Source organism: Mercenaria mercenaria, unplaced genomic scaffold, assembly GCF_021730395.1.
Source record: "Mercenaria mercenaria strain notata unplaced genomic scaffold, MADL_Memer_1 contig_4643, whole genome shotgun sequence".
Classification (NCBI taxonomy): Eukaryota; Metazoa; Mollusca; class Bivalvia; order Venerida; family Veneridae; genus Mercenaria; species Mercenaria mercenaria.
Genome location: NW_026462887.1, coordinates 38,616 through 63,432, shown reverse-complemented (window position 1 = coordinate 63,432; position 24,817 = coordinate 38,616). Strand labels below are relative to the sequence as shown.

Here is a 24,817-nt window from a genome sequence, read left to right as displayed (position 1 = left end):
CTAAATCTTAGATATTTGACATGTAGCATTGCCTAGTACACTTCTACAAAATTTGTCCAAATCATGACCCCGGGGTCAAAATTGACCCGCCCCATGGGGTTACTTGATTGTACATGAGAAAACCTTCAAAATTTTCTAAAAATAAACCAGAAGGCCTAGAGCTTAGATATTTGACATGTAACATTGCCTAGTAGACTTCTACAAAATTTATTCAAATCTTGATCCCCGGGGTCAAATTGACCCAGCCCCAGGGGTTACTTGATTGTACATAGGAAAATCTTCAATTTTTAAAAGAAAATAAACCAGAAGGCCTAAAGCTTAGACATTTGACATGTCGCATTGCCTACTGGACCTCTACAAAATTTATTCAAATCATGACCCCCGGCGTCAAATTGGCCCCGCCCCAGGGATTACTTGATTGTACATAGGAAAATCTTCCAAAAAATGTCTAGAAATAAACTAGAAGGCATAGAGCTTAGATATTTGGTGTGTAGCATTGTCTAGTGGATTTCTACCAAGTCTGTTCAAATCATGACCCCGGGGTCAAGCTTAAATGCAAATCTTCATAGCAACCATTTAACCAGGTGAGCGATATAGGGTCATCATGGCCCTCTTGTTTTTGTTACCTTTCAGCTCAAACCATAATCCCATAGCAATAAAATCAAACTTTACAGTCTTTAATTTCTCATTATTAGTGTAACCGTCTCTAATATAGCGTATCCTCCAACAATTATACAATCAGAAGCTATCCTTAAGACACCGGGCACATTTTTATGCACTCTCGCCAGGCATATATATGTTTTTGACAACACAAAAAATGACGTCACCCGACCTTCAGCTTTATCTTTTCCGGAAGTAAAGAAATTAAAGTAGACATGCTAAACTTGAAAACGAACGTTATTTATTTATTTGGGTTTTACGGCGCACCAACACAGTATAGGTTATATGGCGCCAAACAGTACTACAAATTTTGGTTTCACATCTCGTTTACATCGAAATAAAAATGAAAACGAACGTCGCCTTTGGATTTGTCGATTGTCAGGGGTCACGCGCAGGGGTCATCCCGTCAAAATGTAGGCGCATGGACTTTCATTTTTCCTAATGGGGAGTGAATCTTTAGAATTTTCTAACGATTTGAAAACACCTAGGCTTTAGCACGACATGTCAGCGTTTTATCTACAAAACCATATGTGAACTCCAATCATGAATAAACACCAATCCCGCAGGGGTCCGTAACGGAACAAATGTACATAGAGAATTTTGGAACCTCGTCAAATCGCTAAAAATGTCATTTTGATGTTGTCTGAAAGTGTCAGTATATCCCTCGCGTGTCAGATATTCCCGTATTTGAGAACTGCAGATCTAGCCATTTTCAGAAATATTTTCCGAACGAATTTCGTTTAATAATTTTGATTCTACGGAAGCGTGTGAGGGCAATCAGACGCTAATACATTTTATCACATTACAGTTGCAGAAAAGACATGATAGAATGCCACAGACTTGTTAACGCCTAATGTTCAAACCTATAACTTTATTTAATTCATTGAACTTTTAATGACTTTGGAATCAATTATATATTTTAGTAGCCATCATGTCTTATTAAATACAAAGTCTTCATTTATAACTTCACTGTTTTTCTTAGTTTCCAGAGCAAATGTCTGAGCCAACTGAAGAGGATAAACGTAATACGGAAACCTTGGATGACGAAATCCACTTACTGTGTTTCTTGACAGGCCCGCCTGAAAATTATAACACAGACCAAATCCAGGAGATTGACAATATCAAACATATAACCGACCTGAAAGGTATTTACATAAATAATTGTCTGAATTTTCCAATGATATAAGTTTTATGCTCACAAATATCAAGTACAGAATAATGACATCACCTTTCTATCGTTTTTATGCTAACAATATCTTTTATTATCAATGGTCCCGTTTTTATTTTGCTTTTATATGTTGCACCGATATAGGACATCGGCCTTTCCACACAATAAAACGTTATAAATGCCTACCATTTTTATCAGAATTTAGTAACGGCCACTAGGTACTAAGATTTTCAGAGCAAAGTAATGCTTCTACAGTTACGTTAGGAAAACATCTCTTGTGCTTTAAACACAAATCTCATTGAAAATTAATAATCAGTATTACTTACAACTGTGAGTTAAATAGCATGAACACTGAAGTCTCACAATTAATTAAGATCACAGTTAAGGCATTTTGAGGCCTCATAGGCTCATGTTTTCCTTCCACGTCATGAACAGCTTCACAACACACTTACTTTTAAACAGCACTTGTGTGTGTATTAATGTGGTCAGAAGCTTTTCAAGTATCGAGTTAGCTTTTAAATTGAATGTTTATTTTCGGAATACCTAATTGTGCTCAACTAAGATATTATCTTTTTTTTCGCTTGCACAAATTTACACTTAAATGTTATAGCAACAGTTAAAGGATCATTAAAAGTTATCATATCCATGACATGATATAATATTGTTTATTTTATGCTAAATGGTGCAATAATAAAATTTACCAGTGGCTTATTTTTTTTCTAATTCACTCACTGTTCCGAAACTAAAATATCGCACCCGCAAAATGTTATTGAACTAATTTCTGTGTTGCTTCTGGTTGTACAAACTAGCATCAGAAAAAATATTGAGCTAATATAGAACGGTTATATCTACATCATGAGTAACTTTAACAAGAATCACAGAGTGATCTTTGCGCCCACCACTGAGCCATTTTTGAATGTTCCAAATTTCAAGACTATAGATCAAGGTCAAAAAGAAGGTGAAAGTTCATTTTGGTACACAAAACTGTGCATGTGGTCCATGCATGTGGTCCAAATTTGAAGCTGTAGCTAAAGAAATGTGAAAGTAGGATCAACTTCAAGGTCAAAGTTAGTTTCTGTACACAAAACTATGCATGTGCTTCAAATTTGACGGCTGTAGCTTGAGAAATGTTGGTAATAGATAAAAAATCAAGGTCAAATTTCAATTCAGTACACAACACTATGCAAGTGGTCCAAATTTGAAGCTGGTAGCTTGAAAAATGTGAAAGTTGGTTACTAGGTCAATCTAAAGGTCAAAGTTCATTTCGGTACACAGAACTATGCATGTGTTCCAGATTTGACGGCTGTAGCTCAAGAATTGTGCCTTCAAAAATATGAAAGTAAGTCACTAGGTCAATGTCAAGGTCAAAGTTCATTTCAGTACACAAAACTGTGCACATGGTCCAAATTTGAAGGCTGTAGCTTGAGAAATGTGAAAGTAGGTCACTAGGTCAAAATCAAGGTCAAATTTCATTTGGAACACAAAACTATGCATGTGGTCCAAATTTAATGTGAAAGTAGGTCACTAGGTCAATGTCAAGATCAAAGATTATTTCGGTACAAAAACCTATGCAAGTGGTCCAAATTTGAAGGCTGTAGCTACAGAAATGTGAAAGTAGGTCACTAGGTCAAGATCAAGGTCAACTCATGTCAAGGTTCATCTAGCTAATCCAAACAATACATAAGGTCCAAATTTGAATGTTGTAGATTATGACAAGAAGATTTTTAAAGCTTTTCCCTATATAAGTCTATGTAATTAAACCATGTGACCCACGGGGCGGGGCTATATTTGACCCTAGGGAAATAATTTGGACAATCTTGGTAGATGACCGCTAGATGATGCTACATACCAAATATCAAAGTCCTAGGCCCTTTGGTTTTGTATAAGAAGATTTTCAAAATGTTTCCCTATATAAATCTACATAAATTATGAAAATAAACAAAGGGCCATAACTCATTAAAAAATTGTTGAACCAGTCTGATTTTCAGGGGGACACAACTAGGGTACCAATACATCAGTCTGACAAAGTTTGGTCAAAATCCCCCCGTAGTTTCTGAGAAGAGGCGATAACGAGAAATTGCTAACGGACGGAAGGACGGACGGAAGGAAGACGGACCACGGACGCAGAGAGATTTGAATAGCCCACCATCTGATGATGGCGGGCGCCAGGAATACCGTACCGTACAGCTACCCTAAACTTCAAACACGCGAGTCATGTAAGATAAAATTTCCTGTTTCGGACAGGCTGGTCATACTACAGTTTCCAAAGGCACTTATGGTACTGCTCTAGAAATGTCAGCTTGGACTTGCCTTAGTAGATGACAGTAGGTAATTTGTTTTCATCTACACTCATGACTATTGTTTGATAACTTTTATTGCCGACAGCATATTTAGGTGGTGTTATCTTTGTTCTTAAATACAAAATAGAAAAAGTAGAAACGCCCTAAGACAAGAGCCAAGCGTTACGTAATTTCCCGGGAGTGCAGTTCTTGCGTTATCTTTGCAGTCGTACCAAGGTTTGCTTTCACTGAATTCCTTTAAAGGTTTTGCCACTCACTGAGATTTATTATAGTTTACGCTATGTTATTCCCGAATAAATTTTCCTATTTATTTTTATGAAATCTATTAAAAGACATATGCAGTCATTTCGACTGTCGCTTATTGGCTCATATCGGTGTCATCAAACATCAAATGTAACAAAACTATCGACATTAATAAATCAAGAATAAAATTTTAATAATGTGCATCGCCCAGGTTTACATTCGAAAAAATATGAGTCAAAATAATTATGTATTTCCCATCAATATAATCTGACTAATATTTTATAATCAGATCGTTTAGCACAATTGTTTCCTCAAAACCGAAACAACGTTTTGTTGATTTGATGGAACATCAGTATTCTACATCACTGTGTTTATATAACACACGTGGTTAATTAAAGGCGCTCGCAATAGTTTTTCCGGACGGGTCGATATTTACCAAAACACCGTGCCAAATGTGCTGTTTCTTATCGATGTAGCACATTGCAGAGTTGGAGCGGTCTTCTGCGCATGCCCGGAAGTGATTATCTAATGTCGCGTACGGCAAAAATGCGCAAATTATTGCATTTTCGCACGCATTTAGAGTGAAATATGTATGATGTACTGACTAGAGGTTAGGGTTAGTATCACCATGGTTACAAAATATATACATTTAAAGTACTTTTAGTTCAAATTGCTTCAATCCGGCATATACCCGAGTCTGTAATTTATACCGGCACTCCAACTCTGCATTGAGTCACAGCCGTTTCTAATCACGTACCTGACCTATTCCGTACATTCGTATTCTTAAAGTATAGGTTTAGTTCGGAGAAAGGCGGAAACTTACATCGTTCTATGACATCAAAATACTTCAAAAAACACGTAAAAATTCGCTTATTAAGAAATCTGCCGTTTGATAATTTGATATATCTCTGAGTCATTTGCTCAAACACTGAAAGCGTTTCCGTGGCATTTGTCGAGAAGCCTTTAACCTGTACTCTTCAAACTTAGTCGGATGATTGGCTAAATGGAATGGATAACACCTATTGCTTTTGAGATCAATATGTTAAAGGTAAAGGATGCGGCAGCCGAAATGATGAAATGATTTCTTCCTGTAGAAATCCAGAAAAGTTTCTACAATCACACTTTCAGCGAGTTTATTCCAAATGTTCCTAAGGTGAGCGACCTTAGGCCATTTGATTCTCTTGTTAAATATCTCTGCCTTAAGCTGTGGACAAATACAGGATACTGTCAAGAGTTTGGATGAATATATGCCTTTGTTTGAAATAAAAATTGATTACGTATTTCGTAGCAACCTGCGTTGTATAAATGCCCGCCACACCCCACCTCGTTGTAATTTGATTTAAGCAAAATCTAATATGGTGACCTATCAATTTTCCTTTTGTTTTAAATTATGTGGACATAACTAAAAGTATGTGCAGAGTTTGATTTAATTCTATTAAGTTAAACACGATAAAATAGCAGAAGTACCAACTTAAAATTGACAAAAATATGCAAAAATAGCCCTTGGGCCTGCTGAACAAGTATTCCTTTCTTTACAAAGTCATTTTCTTTTGATTTCTCCGAGCATGTTTCAAATAGATATATTGTTTTCCGTTATAAAAATGCTTAGATATCAAATTTATGCTGGTTATTGTACTTTACTGAACTATATTTTAGGAGTATAGAAATTTTGAAAAATGTTAAAAATAGCATCATATCTAGGGGCAAATAAAATTGAAACAAAGCTGGTGACCTAATATTTCTATTTCATTTTTCAATACATCATTGCATGATCTTTTAATATAGAACATTTCATCAAAATCTATTATTGGGAAAAAAATTACGAAACTGTAGCGAGCGTCTTTAAGCGCATGAATAACGTTAAAAAGCATGGTTAATATCTCCAGTCTGTACTCTGAAATATTTATCTAGCTATAATCTGTAAAAAAAAAAAATAAACGTAAAATTCTATTGTTTTTACAAATTAGTATGAAATGAAACAAACGAAAATCTGTTTATTTCTGGTGAGTTATCGAAATATTTAGTCATTGATACAATGTAATGATACAATTCTTGAATTTTCATTAACATTTTCATGTAAATATCGATGATATATTTCAATATCACATTTAAGCAAACACATATCCTCTAATTACTTAACGGGGCTGCAAAAGGGACTATAAAAGGCATGCACCCTTTTTGTACATTAGCCATTAGTAACAAAGAATACACTTTTCCAGTAGTAACTAAACGCACTCAATCGTTTTTTTATAAAAAAAAACTAATTATCGGAATCAGATCTGGAATATACGGAAGGATGTTATAAATACTGTACCCAACAACACTTTAAGCTTAACAGGAGTGCGCCGAACGTTACCACTTACAAAACTAAAGGCTATGAATCTACAAGGTCGTGCGGATATTCACAATGATTATGTTCGGAATACATTCCTCAGACCGTACCTATATGAACATATTATTAAATCTAATAAGTTGCAAACTGAAATGAACCTAACAACAATTATATGTAAATACTTGGAAAAGTTTTGTCTGAAACAATTACTCAGGCGAAAAGCGTATATTTATAGTCTCAGTCACACTATACCGTATAGCGTTAACGGACGTCTAACGTATAACAAAATTTTCAATCCGTTCGTGTCCGTTCGCATGCGTTTCATTTCGTTTCTCATGCGGCGCCTGCGCTCCTTGTCCGGCGATGTTCGTTCCATTCGGCTGAAGGTTTTGAGCATGTTCAAAATTTAGAACGTACATCACCGGACAAAGTTGTTCGTTAGATATACGGTAGCAATACACTGATATGCGTTTTGTTCGTTACTCGTGCGTTCCCTATTCTGTACTTGTCCTTTTTGCATCCGTTCTTGTCCGGTTCGCATCCGTTTTTTACGGTGGACCTGATTCACGGCCGGACTACTACCGCAACGGATGTAAAGCATGTTCAACGGAAGATTACTGACAAGAGTTTCTCATGCACTGCGCTTACATTTTACGCGGTAGAAGTCCTAAGTACGGTAACATCCGTTAATTGAATGTTGTTCGTCCTATATTATGTGCTTTAATCTTACTGCCATTGTGCGTTTTATGCGCCACATACACCAATCGCAAAGGTACCAAGAAACAGTGGGGGATGCCCTTCGTCACCGGATAACTTTCTGCCGCAATTTTTCAATTCGTTTGGCGTCCGTTAACGCTATACGGTGCAGTGTGACTGACACATATGTTATAAATGAAATCGTATTTTGCAGCTTCAGTAAGCCAAGATTACACATGACTTACTTGGTAATGTTATTATATATATGGATAACTTTAATGAGCAGCAAAAAGGAAAATGCTTTTCTTTCAGTCTTTATTAATGTTTGCATGAGTTATAATAAGAAGAAATAAATATTGTTATATCTATTTATAACTTTCGAAATACGTTTTTAATCTGTTCGACTGAAATGTATATTTTAAAGGTTTGCCAATGGTTGTTGTGGCAACTAAATTTGATGAACAATGCTTGAATGTAATGGAGGACGTGGACCATCTGTATAAATGCAAAAAGTCAAAAGAGACAACAGAAGATATAGCAATTTTTTTTAAGATTCAGGAGAACCACGTTCTTCCAGTTGTTAACTACACTTCTGAGAACGTCAAATCAAAAGGAAAAGATATACTAGCTCTACAAGCTTTATATAAAATGATAGAAGTTACAGAGGATTTCCTTGCAAAGCACCCAGGTAATATTTATTTGACGTTTTTATATTTCTAAGCAGTGTAACATGTTCATGAAATATGATTAGACATGTTTTTGAAAAGTAATATATTTGACAGTCGTAATACGAGGGTTCATCCAGATGTAATGTCAATGTGTCAATTACGGAAATTATACCAATACGTAAGGTAATTTAGTTATGATAACATGGATAAATATTACTTCCTGCGGTTGCTGAAATTCATAGAATTTAAAACTTCCCCGATGATGATGATTGCTGCACGGAAAATCTGCGTTTCTTTCATAAAGAAACAAAAAAAAATGACAACAAATAAACAGAGATACATGTAATCACCAATTGACATAAAACACATCTAGTAGTATGAAATTATAATGATGTGAAATTACGTCTTTCAGGAATCAACCGAGAAAACTATAATTGCATCTTTGCAGATAAACGTTCGCTGTTTAGTGCTAAGGTATATTGCTTAGTGTAAACAATATCAGTTTCTGACGACAATAATGTCTGTGCCGTTCAGCGATCATCGTTACTATGCTTTCTGTGCATGTCGATATTTAAATAAGTAAACCATTGTTTATACTTTTTTCAATAAATCATTGTAAATAGATCAATCTACATAGAAGGGAATGTTTGCCATTTACTTTTCTTTATACACATTTTTATGGCTCCAGTGATAATACTTTTAATCAACCCTCTTATTACGCCTTTTTATCTTTAAGTTACTGGACAAATGACTAGTACAGTAAACCAACGAGAGAATAGGGTCTTCAACGCAGACCTAACACCGCTTTATAGAAGCAAAATTACGTCTAAATGTCTTTTTTCTAATTATTAAATAGTATAATTTTCATGGCTTTTGCTATATTTCGGAAACATAGACGTTGACCACAATTTCCTCAAATGGTAAGGAATTTTAATCTCTGTGTCAATGTAAGTTCCTTTCAAGTAATTTTCGTTTGTTTCCCATTATTCTGATCGAACACTGCGATTTATTTAAACAACGATTCTGACTTTGACACAATTAGCCAAAAGCAATAAAAGTTTGTATAATATTTAGGAGGATTCTTGGTCCAATGTAGGGGCCCTTTGAGCTTGAAATAAAAATATTTTGAAACAGCTTCTTCTCAAGCATTGCATAATTGATCTTCATTAAACCTTGTTTTTGGCTTCATTGAAAGGTCCTTTCCCAAACATGTTAAAATGGGAGTGTATAGCACTATAAGGGCAGCTATATTTAAAAATATCAAAAATATATCTCATGAACCGGTTGACTAGATCTTCATCAAACTTAGTATAAGCGTCAATATATTATTTTTTCTGGACTTGTTGAAATGTGGGTACTAGGTCCCTTGTAGAATTCCCAACCGCTATAGCAAACACAAAGAAGTGCTTTTAAATGGCTTCTTGTTATGAACCTTTGATGAATTTTCATCAAAGTTGATTTAAGCTGCATTATAAGGTTCTCTTAGGCCGATTATGTTACCACTATATAGCTTTAAACGAATTCTCACACAGGGTTTTGTTGATGATTTATAATTTTTACTTACTTATGTAATACAGAAAAAAAGTGTCCTCATAAGAAATCCAAGTCAAATTAGGTGATATTTAAAGGCAGCTTTCTTTAGATTTTGATGAAACAAAGTTTGACAGTTTAATCCAAAATGAAGTCAATTTAGTGCTATATTAAAAATATTTATATATCTTATGAATGCAGTACATAACAAAGCAGTTTTTATATTGATATATATTTTTAATTATCGTAACTGTTTATGAAATCGAGCAAATTTTGATGTCATCAAATACCCCACTATCTGCAGTAACAGTGCGAATACATTTTGTTTTGTTTACAAATATGTGTGTTTGTTTCTTTATTGTTTTGTTTGTTTTTGCTCCTGACTTTGATATAGACATGTTCGATGTTCAATTTGGTCTGTGGGCAAGTTTCTGTAAGAGCTCTACTTTTTCGATTTCGTAACCCAGAAATTAGGCAAAGATTCATCCAGTTCAGCCTTTAATACATTCATTCCCGGATTGTTTAAGACAGTGTGTCACTTTCTACCATATGTCAAACAAAAAGTATACTCATTTTAGTAAACCTTGTGTATGAAAAATGCGGAATCCAATATCATTAAAAGTATTATTGGCTACACACGAATTTTTAGTAGATTGTTTCAATAATGAGTTTCAGATATTAGCGTTTTGCTTTTGTAACTGTTCTAAACCAATTAAAGGCTCGCTGTAACCATTTATTCCAAATTTTGACGATTTCTACCAAAATTTAGGGGTTACAATACCCTATCCACCTACATTTTTACCCATCAACATTTTCGACATTTTTGATAAGTCATAAAATAATCAAACTTTCCTTCTTTTTTAATAAGACATTATCAAATAATTGTGTTAAGATTCACAATTTCATATACTTTCATGAGAAAATATAATGCTTTGCAATCAGTTTAGTTTATAGACAACGTTCATACAAATGTAAAACATATAAATCACATGCCGTTTCTCAATTAGTCGAGTCTATGATTGTTTCATTCAGAAAGGGTTGGGTTATCATATCATTATATAAATCTGGTATAATAATAATATAAATCTGATAAAATATTAATAATAATCAATAGTTTCCTTACTATTTTATATGTGAAAGTAAACGTACTTGTATAATTTTGACGTTTAGTTGATAAAGATACATTAAACTGTAACATACGTAACCGATGCCACTCAACTTTACCACCTTGAAGAATTAGCAACATTGAAAACACACCAACAATTGCATTTGTATGCTTTTAAATTGAATAAACCATGTTTAAAGAACATACTGACATGATCTTTTATATTTTGTTGGACTTAACTCTGTAACTATTCTCAATTATAGATTGTCGACAAACAACATTAAAACAATGATGCCTCTTTCAGCATCACTGTGAAGATAACATAGATTAGCAATTCTAACTGCTTTTGTTTTAAACAAAGATAGGATAATAGACAATTAACAATAGACTAGGGTACAGTTTGTGCGCAGTCTGAATATTTTTGACTTTCATTCAAAAGAAAATACAGAACATGACGCTATCTAAGAATCAAATATACGTTACCTAGGTTTTGAAGGTCATCTATTCATGATATTTCGTATATTAATATTCCAGGCTAATTCATAAATCATGCTTATTGGTATTGTAAAGCACATACTCAGTCAGTTTTTGCAGTAATACAAAGATGAAATGAAACATACATTATGAAACATACGTTACCAAGCTTACACAGAGCAAGAAATAACATTGAAGCTAGAATATGATTTTGATTCGATGGACTGTGGTTGTTTCGAGAGGGTTTTTTATCTTTTAAATGCGTTGTTGTGATTTTTATGGAAGGTAAGATTGTATTCATTCCTGAAATTATATGCATTATGTGTTCAAAGTTGCTGATGTAATTCCTGATGTAAATAATCACTGCATGTTTTGAACTTATAGAACATCATATATATTCAGTACAAGATGAGTAGTGAAACGAATGTCACTTTTGGTAAAATATTTTTCTTCAAACAGTTCTGTTTCTTTGACCATAGTGATTTCTTAATATCGCTCATACCAGTCGACGGAATTACTGAACTGTGTAATCATATTACATTCTCTGAACGAAAATGAGATGAGAAGAGAATCCTTGTTCACATTGTGGTTGTAGTATTATTATTGTTAATTCTGAGTTCGTACTAGACTTCAATATTCTACTTTTAAAATTATTAACTAGTTCATTCAAAAGATGATATATTTCAACTGTTACATATAGATTACTTCGGTATGGAACTGTGTTTAAAGCATGATGTTACTAGACAGTAACTACCTTTATCTAAATTCGGTAACTTATTTTTCAGAACTATACAAGAGGATACATTATAACATAAAAATACACCATATGACAAAATTGTACTCTAAAATTTGATGTAAGAGGTTGAAAGAAGTCATTTCTGGTATCAGAATAAGTTCCTCATACATGCATAGATGCATATGTACGTACTTACAGAGGCTGCACCATTTGTTTGGAACACACCAGTGGTGCATTGATGTCTAAATGACATATTTGTAAAATCTCAATTTAGTTAAGTGCTTTATTCCGTAGATAAGTCATAAAGCTACATCTTTAAATGGATTGAAACCTACGTTACTTAAAACATTAATTACAACAACAAATAGATGCACGACTTCTTGATTCGAGGACTTGTTCAATGTATAGCTGTGAAGCTCTGTACTACCTGTTCATAATATCAAGCAGATGTACTGTAAAAAGAAGAAATTTTTGCAAGGGTTTAATTTTTGCAATATACGCGAGGCCCTACATCTCGCGGAAATAAATCCTCGCGTAAATATTTCCCATTAGTATAATTTAGATTCAAGTACTATGCCATTTTTTATAGTTTCGCGAATATTAAACCTCGCATTTCAAATTTGCAAAATTTTGAGCCAATATATATATAAAAATATATGCTTTTATAGTATTCACGTTTGTTTGGCACCATTTCAGGGGCATGCGCATTGAAAGTTTTTTGTTGAATGATATTGAAGGGATTTGACATTTTGATATATCTGAAAATTTCTATTTCAAGCAAAACAGATAACACGTTCAAGCACCATCAGAATATGCATCAGTTTATATCATAAAGTTCTTTAATAGGTTTAGAATTATGCTCATTTTCTTTTGTGTATATAATATAACATCTTTCAGGCAGCCATTTTGATACAAATTAATATTACATTGTAGTCAAAGTCTTTTGAATGAAAGTTGAGTGTAACATGTTTAGTTTTAAAGAAATAAAAGTAGCATTTATAATTATATTATTGTAATGTCCTTAATGGTATGCATCGTGATAACAAGAAAAATCGCTCATATAGGTAAAACTACGTTTTCTACTGAAATTATTTTGACAAACTCATATGACTTCTATAACAGCAATGATTACTTAGATCTTATCCATATGTATATTTGCAAACTTATTTCTCGCTGTCAGTTTTAAAATGACAGTACAGATTCTTTATTAGATTTATCTGAATAACCAAACATCAACACCTTGAAAACGTAATTGATTTGTTTTATAATACTGAATATTCGAACAGTAGTACATTTGTAGCTCATCAATGTATTTTACTTGTAACCGATTTCAGGTGGTCATTTTGTGAGTTTAATTCTTTGTAACATGTTTAAATCAATATAAGGTGATTTCTGTAATAGCTTTGTCTTTTGAAGAGCGATACCTCCTTCGTATGTACATGTTTAATCGAATTAAGGCTTTGAAAATCTTAATTTGAATAATCTGTGTAACAACATAACCTATTTTATTAGTAGTTTAACAAACTTAAACGTTGGGTGATTTAATTACTGTGTACAAAATGACTACTAAAATACCTAAGCTAGCATAAAAGGGAATTAAAGTCAATCAATCAATCAATCAATCAATCAATCAATCAGTCAATATATATATATATATATAATGCTTACTGAGAAATAAAAGACTGTATTAAATAGAACATTCTGAGTAACATAGCAACCAGTAATTACAGTTCTTTCAGAGCATGCTGGATAGATTAGACATTGTCTAAAAATCAGGGATGTGAGGTTTAATTCATTTTGTTCCCATTCATTTCTTGCAATTTTTTCAAACATTTGATAAAAAAGGATTATATTTTGAAACTATTTTAGCTTGTGTAAATGTGAGATGTATGTGCTCTACTGGAAACTCTTGGCTAATTTGATCTTTTGCTATCAGCATTTCATTTTAAGATGTGATATCTACTCACGAAGAAAACTTGGGAACAATTAAAAGGAAACATTATGGCATTTAATAATTATTGAGTAAGAAGAAATTGTTGGCCACATTTTTTTGTGAAACTGGCTGTTTTTTTTAGCTCAACTGAGCACGAGGTGCTCAAGGTGAGCTATTGTTACTGTCATTGTCCGGCGTTTGTTCGCCTGCGTCGTCCATCGTTCGTCGTCCGTCAGCATTTGCCTTGTGAACGCTCTAGAGGCCATAGTTGTAACACAATCTTTATAAAACTTGGTCAGAATATGTTTATTATAAAGTCTGGATGATTTCGAAACTTTGTCAGCAGTGGCTAAAAGCTAGGTCACTAGATCAGATCAAAGGAAATTCTTGTTTACACTCAAGAGGCCAAATGTGTGGTCCAATCATAATGAAAATTAGTCAGAAAAAATTGTCTCTATGAAATCACTAGGTCAAACATGTTTACACTGTATGGTGTTTCTTAGATGAGTGACCTAGGGCCCTCTTGTTTTAGTTTAAGACTATGTATGTGTATACTGTATTGTCTGTAAGTTTTTGGTATATGTTAGCAATAAGTAGCTCTAAACACAACTTCTTCAAACTACTAGATCAAATTGTTGTGATGAAGTTTTATTCTAAAGTATGTTTATTAAGAATTTTATCTTTACAAGATTCCGGTGGTCACGAATTTAATCTTAATGGCAAGTTCTTTTTTGATTACTATCTGAGGCATATACATGTACTTTATTTATAAATCTTACACACAGATAGGCAAAGGCCTATTCAGGCTACACAGGAAGTCGATGATAGACGTGCCCCTGAAGAAGTAATGGAAGATGTTGAAGAACAGGGTAATAATGATGTCCAAACATCTGTTGATGGACATCAAACAAGTGAACCATCATTATCGGACAGATTGAATAGCAAATCATACAGACCTCCTAAAGATACGTGTATATTTGATGGCCGTTTGATAAAGCTGGGACTAAAAGACATCGCTGACTTGGAAAAGAACTGTATAAAACCGATTGGGGATGGTGCTTTTGGAAAAGTATTCACAAGTGAGTAACATACTATGTTTGCGTTATAATGTTTTTACTGCAGCTAAGGTATTTCTAACGTGTATGTAGGGGTGTTATTTTTTCCAACCACCCGCTCTGCAGGGCAAGTAGCAAGTAAAATACATTGGCTCTTAGATGACAGTAACTCGCCCAAATAATATCACAACTGTTTTAATGTCTTCAGCTTTTGTCATCGTCAATCGTCCGTCTGTGTGTCGTGTGAACATGATAGAGACCGACTTTTGCAATCAATTTGAATCAAACTTGCACACAACTTGTATTGGCATAATATCTCGGTTCCTTTCGAAAACTGGCCACCAGATCCCATCATGGGCTCTAGAGTTATGGCCCCTTAAAAATGCCAAAATTGCTATTTTGGTTTTGCAGCCATATAGAGACTTCATTCATTGTTTGATTTGATACAAACTTGCAAAATATCTTCGACAACGTTAAATCTTGTATCCAATCATAGATTCCAGAGTTACGGTCCCTAATTAACCCCTGAAAGAGCCAAACTGTTGTTAATATTTACATTGTGAATACGTTACAAGTCACGTTTTACATTTGATTTAAACCACACTTACACACAACTTCAGTCACAACAAGATCTCGGTTTTTGTCGGAAACCTGCTAGAAACCTGGTTCTAGAGTTACTGCCCTTGAAATGTGTAAAAGTTTCTATTTGGCCCTTTCAGCCTTAAAGAAAAGTTATTTATGCCTTTTTTTGATACAAACATTCACAAAATGATTAGCTTGATAATATTTAGGCCTGGATTGAAACTGATCTATGTCAGGTCAAAAACTAGGTCATCATGTCAAATCAAATTTTTATCTCGATGATTCCTAGGCCAAGTTTGAAAGTGGGCCATATAGGTCAAAAACTAGCTAGTCACATAGTGAAATCGAAGGAAAAGCTTGTTAACACTCTTGTTCATTTGATGTGCATGAAGCTTGGTCAGAATGTTTGTCTGTATGAAATATGGTATGAATTTTTATCTTGGTCATGTGGGGTCAAAACTAGGTCACTAGGTCAAATCAAAGAATAAGCTAGTTTACACCACAGAGAGTGTAAACATAAAACTTGGTCAGAATGTTTGTTATACTAAGTCTTGGATGATTTTAAATCTTGGTCTATTGGGGTCAAAAACTAGGTCGAAAAGAAAATCAAAGGAAAAGCTTTTATACACTTTAGAAGACACTCTTTTGCTCCTACTTCCCAAAACTTTGTCAAAATGCTTGTTTACAGGAAAGTTTGGTGAAGTTTGAATCTGGGTCATGTTGGTTAAAAAGACTAGGTCACTAGTACAAATCAAAGAGAATGCATTTTTACGCTAAAGAGGCCACGTTTTTGGGTCCAATCTTAATAAAAATTAAATTGGTCAGAATATTTGTCTCCGTAAAATCACCAGGTAAAACATGTTTACACTTTTATGGTGTGTCACTCTGGTGATCTTGGCTCTCTTATTTCCATTTCGGTGGAACACTGGAGAGGATTATTGGAATGTCCTCTGTCAGTCTCTGTCTATCAGTCTGCAAAACTGGATCCTGCAACAAATGAAAAAGCTTTTAAAGTAGGTTCATAAAACTTAGTATGTGATAAAAGGGCAAGATGTAGATTATGCACGTACATGACTTATGCTTGCAGGTCAATGGTCATAGTCATTACTGGTATTGAACGTCAAGTTAAATTGTTTCTTCTCTATAAGTTTTAGATGCATTGTTTGGTTTGAATATCATTTTGCCACACAAAACGTTCCCCATGATGAGACAGTGTATCAGGACATGATCTATTCTTTGTTCAAGTTTAAGTTCAAGGTTAAACTCCACTACTTTTATTTGCATTGAAGGATATTTAGTACTGTACAGAAATGTTCCCCATGATTGAACAGGACCCATGATTGTAGTTAAAGGTCAAGGTCACCATGTTTTTCATCAGTAGGCGACTTCTGTATTGACACTACAATACTCAGTCACTTGTTAATTATCTCATCTTTTTGAAAGAAATTTTATGAACTAAATGCATATTGCAAATATATCACACAGTAGACACATAATATTAAGTGTACACTATTATTATTTTTGGTAAATCGTATTCATTTTGCTTATATTTTCTTCCTCTCTCCCTTTCTAACATTGTGGTCATCTCTACCTCCTGGTCCTTTTCCAACAAATCTACAGATTTTGGTTTGTTTGGACGTTAAAACTATTCTTGGACAAAATACGGAAAATAAACAGTTCAACTGAGATATTCTAGATCTGCACCGTTGCGTGTAATTTTCATAATATGTCGGAGATATTTCAGAAGTTATTAAAATGAAAAAAATGTAGTTAAAGTGATATATTATCAAAACAATTTTACCTAGCAAAATGAAGAAAAATATTATATATCAGTTACCTCTTCATTTAAAAGAAGCAAAATGGGGTTGTGGTTTGGCAAGTTCTCTTGTTGATTTATTATTTACTCGTATCAGAATATATTGTCACATCTTCAGGTAATTCTGTTTCCGATGGGTTTGGCATGCATGTTGCTGTCAAGAAGATACCTTTTGACAAACCTGATGCTCATAGCCGATCAATCAGAAGGGTAATGACATTGTACTTGTTATGTATATTTATAACAATAATATCAGATATATATGATGACAAGCATGTTCAAAGGCTCTTTACATACAATATTTTTGTGTTTAAAAAGTAGAATATGCTTTGTTCATTATGAAAAAAAAAATCTTGAATTAAGAACTGTTTTGATCTTACCAATTTCATGTGGCTTATACACGGGGTAAAGTTTAATAATTCGTATGTTCATAGCACATCATACTTTTGCGCAGTGAAAATTATATCATACTTGCATTCCTTTCAAAACTGCAAGTTTTATGTCATTCACCTTCTAGCATTCCTCTGTAATCCATTTGTCGCCTACATGTTTTAGCACATAGTCCTCAGGGTTCTGATTACTGTCTGTCTGATGTTCATCGGACATCCATCTGTCCATCCGCACACATTTTTTCAAACAACATCTTTGGAAGCATTGTGCGGAAGTTGAATGAACTTGTCCTCGATTTTCCTGGGGTGTTTTTTCATTTAAAAGTTGTTCAGTCTGTTCTGCTTGGTTGCTCATAGGGGCCACCAGAGCTTAAATTGGAAAAAATATCTTCTCTTAAACTGCTGATCTGATTTCGAAATAAATTCACACAAACGGTCCTTACGTAAAATTGTTCAAATTATTATGATTTGTCAAAAACATGGCTGCTATGGGTTATGGTCTCTTTCCCCTATATGAAAATAGTGTAAACTTTGAAAATATTCTTCATGAAAGTGCTTTTCCGATATTGAAATAAATTTACACAAATGCTCCTTGTAAGAGCATCTACCAGGATTATGCAAACCGTTCTGATTCCTAAAAAAATATGGCCGTCAGAGGGCATAGTCTATTTTCCATATATGTATATTATAGAAACTTAAAAAAATCTTCTTTTATGAAACTGCTTTTCTGATTTCCAAATAAAGGATCACGGACATTTTCCTTTTGCGATTGCCTATCCATTTAAGTAAAACTGACCTAATCATTGTTCCGTTTTAAAACTCTTTTTCCCCAGTCTCGCAACAAAATATTTCGTATGCCTTTGTAAATAATTATTAAATACGTATGCTGCAATAATGGTACTTGGTCACAGGGGGGAAAGTGTTGAAAATTGAAATAAAACTACGTATAGAGTGTCAGTAAATGAATTTTGCATACACTATTTTAACACTTACAACATGTGTTTCTTAAACCCTACATATATACAGGTTTTTTCGTGTTTTGTAAATTTTTCAAGCATAGAAAACACTATGATAAATAGATAGTGGACATAGAAAGTCAAGCTTGAAAGTAGACTGATCCTGATAAGTATATCTTATGAATTTTTCAATCAGGCATGATGCCTCTGACAATCTAAGTCCACCAATTGAGTGTCAACAGGATTGAGACAACTGCGTGTGTTGCAATTCATGAACCAAGAAAGTGGCTCAAACATATACAACTAGATGTATGTGTTTTCAACCTAAACATGACAAAGAGATATAGACTAACTTCTGTGGGAATACTGCCACTGTGGTGCAAATGTCTTTTTACCTTTTGTAGAACACAGTTGTGGCGCACTTAAAATGCATTTTAAGAAAAACCTTTGCTTGTATTCGAACCAAAGAGCCACTGGATCCAGCATCCTAAACTTTAACAGAACTGCACCTAACACAAACTCCTGAACTGACCAAGAACCAACACTGACATTCCCCAGAACTAACACTGACACCCTCAGAATTAACACCAATTCACTCAAAAACGTATTCCGAAGCCGACCGACTAGTAATGACCTCCAAAGAACAAACACTTAAATGTTGATACTAGCCCTGCCTTGTTTTTTTTTTTTTTGCTTTTATATGAAATGATGTTGCGGTAAATTACTGTTGGCCTCTTTTACAATGCCATTATCTCCATTCTTGTTTAAGCAATATTTATTTTTTTGATTTGCACTAATAAATAAACTTCGATAATGTGACAGTTGACCTCAATACAATTGACTCTGTTTATTTCTCAATACAGGTATTTGATTTAAAATGGACTATGGCGCATTATCTTTGAACACCCATGGACTTATCGGACTCAACTGCCACATTATCAAAGCTTTTTAGTACTTGAGGTTGTCAATTATTGTTTTTCAGGAAATGATTACGTCTAGAATTATGCATCCGTTTATTCTTCCATTGCTAGCAGTTGTTGATCTAACTAACAGGTAAGCAAAAGTTGCATTATGATTGAAGGTATCATTTTGTTTAAACAGTCATGTTCAAAAGTACACTAATATTATACAAACACATTGCATTTGTGGAAGCTATTATTAGTGCTTGCTTGCCAAGTGTTGTCATCTGTTGGTGTGTTGTCAGCAAAAACTGTAACATTGCATATCAAAATTTTAGCCCTGAGTCCTGTGACATGTGGTCAAAATGATACCCTCAGTTTGAAGATTCAGTACTGCTTAAGCCGGTGCTGGGGTGGGCAGCATTTTCCATTATTGGTCATGAACAAACTCAATCAAACCGAGTCTGCAATTTCCACTGACCTATGGATTCAAAACCTAGGATACTGGGTCAAATCAAATAAAAACATGTTCATGTTAGCACTATAGAAGGCAAGTTTTCTGTTCAATTCGTTTGTCCTTATATGGGCTGCTACAGCTAAAAAATGACTTCTTCACATTAATTGTTTGATGGATCTTTATGATAAAATCTGTAAAAAGATCATTTGGAAGCAAAGAATGCAACCAAGATGAATAATAGCAGACTCGGTTTGATTGAGTCTGTTCATGAGAGGTTATGAAACGTGCAATAAAAACCTCTGTAGCATCATTATATGGTCCTTTCCCAATTCTGTTCAGTTTTGTTGTCCGGACCCTTTGAGCAGTCAATAGGGCTAAATATAGAAATACCTTTAAAGTTCTCATGGAACGCTCGATTGATTGATTTCGAACTTAGTTTGTTTAAAGGGTCTTCTACAATGTTATTATGTCGAATGGGGAACCTGGCACATTTTTATGACCGTATTAAAAACACAAAACAAAGTTAAACAACTTCTTGATTTGAAGAACTTCATCGGGTTTGTATTATTCTTTTAAAGTTCCCTTTAACATTTCTTCTCATGGGATAACTTGGGCAATTTAAGAGGACACTAGAGCTAAAAGTAGAAAAGTCTTTAAATTACTCTTTCCCCTGGTACTGCCTAGTGGATGTTCATGCAGCTAGATCTACAGCGTCCTTGTAAGACCATCGCTCAGATTTGTTCAAATGGGGACACTTGACTTGTTTCATATGATACGATTCATGATTATGTGTGTGTGCCATACATTTATTCAAGGTCATATAGTCAAGGACAAAGGTCAGGTGAATGACTGAAGTCCACTATGACCCTCTTGTTAAAGTGTGCAGAGATGTTTCTGCTCGATTGCTTCGAGAGTCAACGAGAACAAAAAAAAGAACTGTTTGATGTGTCTTCATTAAAAAAAATAATAATAAAAATGAACTACTTGTTTTTGTTTTATTAAGTTATCATATATATTTTTTTTTTCAAAACTACAACAGCATTCTTGTTACATGGGGCATGGGGCTGTTGTTTGCATATTGCGTACAATTTTATTCTTTTTTTTACAACGATATATTTTCTGTTTTTCTGGTTTGATGGTCCTGTCTTTAAAGAAATGTGTTTGAACAACAGTATTTCATTATATGATTAATGAAATAGAAATTTTAAAATATTTTCAAATTTTGCTTTGAGAATATGCACTATTATATGTAATGTTTTATATATATGAGTAATTACCTTTGCTAGTTGGAGAGGAGATAATTGTCAAATAATAATACAGACGAGCTCAAAAGGTAAAGGTTCTTCTCAGGTGAGAAACTTATGCCCATTTGGGCCTCTTACTTCTTCCTGTATATAGTGATTACAATATGTATATAATATTATAGAAGAAGGCTTAAAATCTCTTCTTTATATGAACTCTTGGTCAAATTGGAATAATTCTGTCTCACTCCACTTGTTTTTGCCCTGTCTGCCCTTCTGTCACACTTCATTTCCAATCAATAACTGGAGAACCAATTGACCTAGAACTTTCATACTTCATTGGATGGCAGGGCTGCTAGAGTAGATTACTCCTATTTGGGGTCTCTTCATCAAAGGTCAAGGACATAGGGGCTTGAACATGGAAAACCATTTCCGATGAATAACTTAGAGAACGACTTGACCCAGAATGTTGAAACTTCACAGAATGATTGATATGCAGAGTAGATGACCCCTACTGATTTTGGGGTCACTTGAACAAAGGTCAAGATCACAGGGAGATGAGCATGGAAAACGGTTTCCAGTTCTTACATGAGAACCACTAGGCGGAAAATGTTGAAACTTAGTGGGATGATTTGGACATGCCAAGTAAATTATCTCTATTGCAGCCAAACATTAGTGTTTCTTTGTATTTTGCTCCTGTCCCCTAATGACTTCTTGCCTATACGACTATGCATCGGTAAAGATGCGCTTTTCTGCAAAAGTATTTTTAGTTTCTCACAAATATTCATTGTCTTAGTCATATTGTTTTATTTCATCAAAACATGGCCACCAGAGTTAAACATAGAAAATCTTCAAAACAATATCGCTTCTTAAACATCCGAATCGATTTAGAAATAATTTCAAATAAATATTTTTAAGGGAGGGGGAGGACTGTCAAAATTGAAAATAAAACGTCGGCCTATTTTGAAACAGCTTCACAAAAATATTTGTCCAGTGACATTTTATGAATTAGGTCGCATTTTTGCTGACCATGGCCACCAAAGTATGTTTTTACTTTTTCTATATGTATATAGCCATTCCTGTATGAATATTGTGGAAACTAAAATGATCTTGTTTGGGGAACCACTGGCCCTATTTCAGATTTATTTCACAGATATTTTCCTTGTATGACTCTTTACATATACTGTACACGCCTGCTGTGAATCACAGGTAAGCTTCAAGGGACGTTAGGGCACCTTGTTATGCCTCCAACCACACAGTGCTGTGGGAGACGTATTTGATTTACTCCTGTCAGTGTATGTATCTGTGTGTCAGCCTGTGTGTCTGTCAGAAATCTTGTCCGCATTCTAAGTGGAACAGTGGAACATTTCTCATCCACCACCCGCTTAGCTCATTAGGGAGAGATTTTGTCTACGGATCACGGGGTCGCGGGATCGATCCTTGGGAGGGGCGTATGTTCTCCGTGGTGATTTGCTAAAAGACATTGCCTGAAATCTTTCGTCCTCCACCTCTTATAATTCATGTGGGGAAGTTGGCAGTTACTTGCGGAGGACAGGTTTGTACTGGTACAGAATGCAGGAACACTGGTTACGTTAACTGACCACCGTTTCATAACTGAAATACTGTTGAAAAAACGGCGTTAAACCAAACACAAACAAACAAACATTTCTATTCCGATCTTCAACAAATTTTAACAAAATATGTCTGCCAATGAGTCCTCGAGCAAGTTCGATAACTAGCCAAATCGGACCAGACACTTCGAAATTACTGCACTTGAAACTTAAAACTTGTTTTCCATAATCAAATCACAGAAAGTCTGATAACGCAGTTGAGGTTTCCGCGCATGGTTGACTTACATGTATATACAACTATTCAGATGATTAGGCAATTGTGCGAGACATGCGCTTTTCTCAAAAGCAGCTCTAGTTAATTAACATGTTTTCCATTTAGAAATCCAAAACCAGAATTTTGGTTTGTTTCCCCATTCTGCAAAAAAGGCGACCTTCAGGAAGCTATAGAAAAAGACCATACTGGACAAGACAATATCAGAATGAATGAGAAGAAAAGAATAAGGATTCTACTCCATATTGCATTAGCGATCCAATATATTCATACAAAAGTGCCAGATGTCAGGTATTTTAATAAACATCTTTAACTTTTTATGCCCCCAAAGGTCGGCATATTAAAATCACTCTGTCCGTCCGTATGTGTATCCATGTAAATTCTTGTCTGGGCTGTAACTCTGGTGAAGAGATTTTGAAATAACATAGCAGAATTATTCACCACAATGAGACGAGTTGACATGCACAAGACTCAGACCCCTAGCTCCATGGCCAAGGTCACACTTAGAGATCAAATGTTAACAGTGTCTGTTTCGTGTCCCGTCATAACTCTGCCATTTATAAAGGGATTTTAAAATTACTTGACATAAAAGTTTACCAGAATAAGACAGTGTCATGTGCAGTACTCAGACCCCTAGCTCCAAGGTCTAAGTCACACTTAGAAGTCAAAGGTTTGCAGGTGTCTGGTTCATAACTCTGCCATATATCAAGAAATTTTGAAATTACTTTGCATAAATGATCCCCATAATGAGACGACATGTCTTGTGCAAGATCCAGATCCCCTAGCACTAAGGTCAAGGTCTAAGTTAGCATGGTCTGTTTCTTGTTCGGTCCATAACTGCGCTATCGATGACGCGATTTTTAAATTACTTGGCAGAAATGTTCCCCATAATTGGGTGACATTTCATTCGAAGGACCCTGACCATTAGCTGCAAGGTCAAGGTCACACTAAGAAGTCAAGTGTCATTTTCTTGTCTTGTCCATAACTCTTCCATTTATCAAGGGATTTGAAAATAATTTGACACAAATGTTAACAATATTCAGAAAGTGTGTCGCATTTATGACCTGGCTCTCTCAAGTCAAAGTCAAGGTCATAAAATGATTAATACGTAAACTATTCTAACATATTTTGCGCAGACAACTGTAGCATTCTTGGGCAGGCATCAGGGGCATTTGTCACATATAGTGACAGCTCTTGTTTCAGTATTGTTTGCTGGGTTTAGAGTAACACTAGCACAATTACGTCATATGGCAATAACATATTTAAGATGATAATATACTCTGAAAAATTAAAGCAGATTCGTTTGTTTTAGTTTGGTTAAGTGTCACAACGACACAATTATAGATCATGTGGCGGCTTTCTAGCTTTTCATGGTGGAGGAAGACTCCAGGTGCCCCTTCGTTTACCTGTGTAGAATAACAGGCCTTCCGTAAACCAGCTAAGCTTGAATACATAGCATTGAGGGCAAATGATTCGATTTCAACGACCTTATTCACTCGGCAAAAGAGGCCCCTAATATTGAAGCAGACGTTTTCAAACGTTATAGTTTGGTAAATATATGATAAATAAAAGCTGTTCTTAAAAAGAATTCCTATAGTTTTTTTTCCTTTCATAGATTTTAGTTTTAATTTCACATATATGATCGGAAAATTTGTGGTGGAAACAACAGAAAAATAAAAAGAATGGGTCACCAGGCTCGTTTTTGTGAAAAAAATGTTTGGCGCACATTACTGTT

General features: G+C 34.6%; 1 protein-coding gene across 2 annotated transcripts in view; it reads left to right on the top strand.

Annotated features, from left to right (window-relative positions):
* Positions 1-1,648: 1,648 nt before the first annotated feature.
* LOC128554016 (uncharacterized) overlaps positions 1,649-24,817 on the top strand; it is a 58,882-nt gene continuing 35,713 nt past the window's right edge. The window contains exons 1-6 of one of the 2 annotated variants that reach the window (XM_053535228.1): positions 1,649-1,805; positions 7,824-8,087; positions 14,631-14,924; positions 17,417-17,508; positions 19,626-19,696; positions 23,191-23,373. In XM_053535228.1, coding sequence (XP_053391203.1) covers positions 1,655-1,805; positions 7,824-8,087; positions 14,631-14,924; positions 17,417-17,508; positions 19,626-19,696; positions 23,191-23,373 — 1,055 coding nt within the window. In that variant the 5' untranslated portion in view covers positions 1,649-1,654. The remainder of the gene's footprint in view (positions 1,806-7,823; positions 8,088-14,630; positions 14,925-17,416; positions 17,509-19,625; positions 19,697-23,190; positions 23,374-24,817) is intronic. The other variant, XM_053535229.1, reaches the window with a different exon arrangement.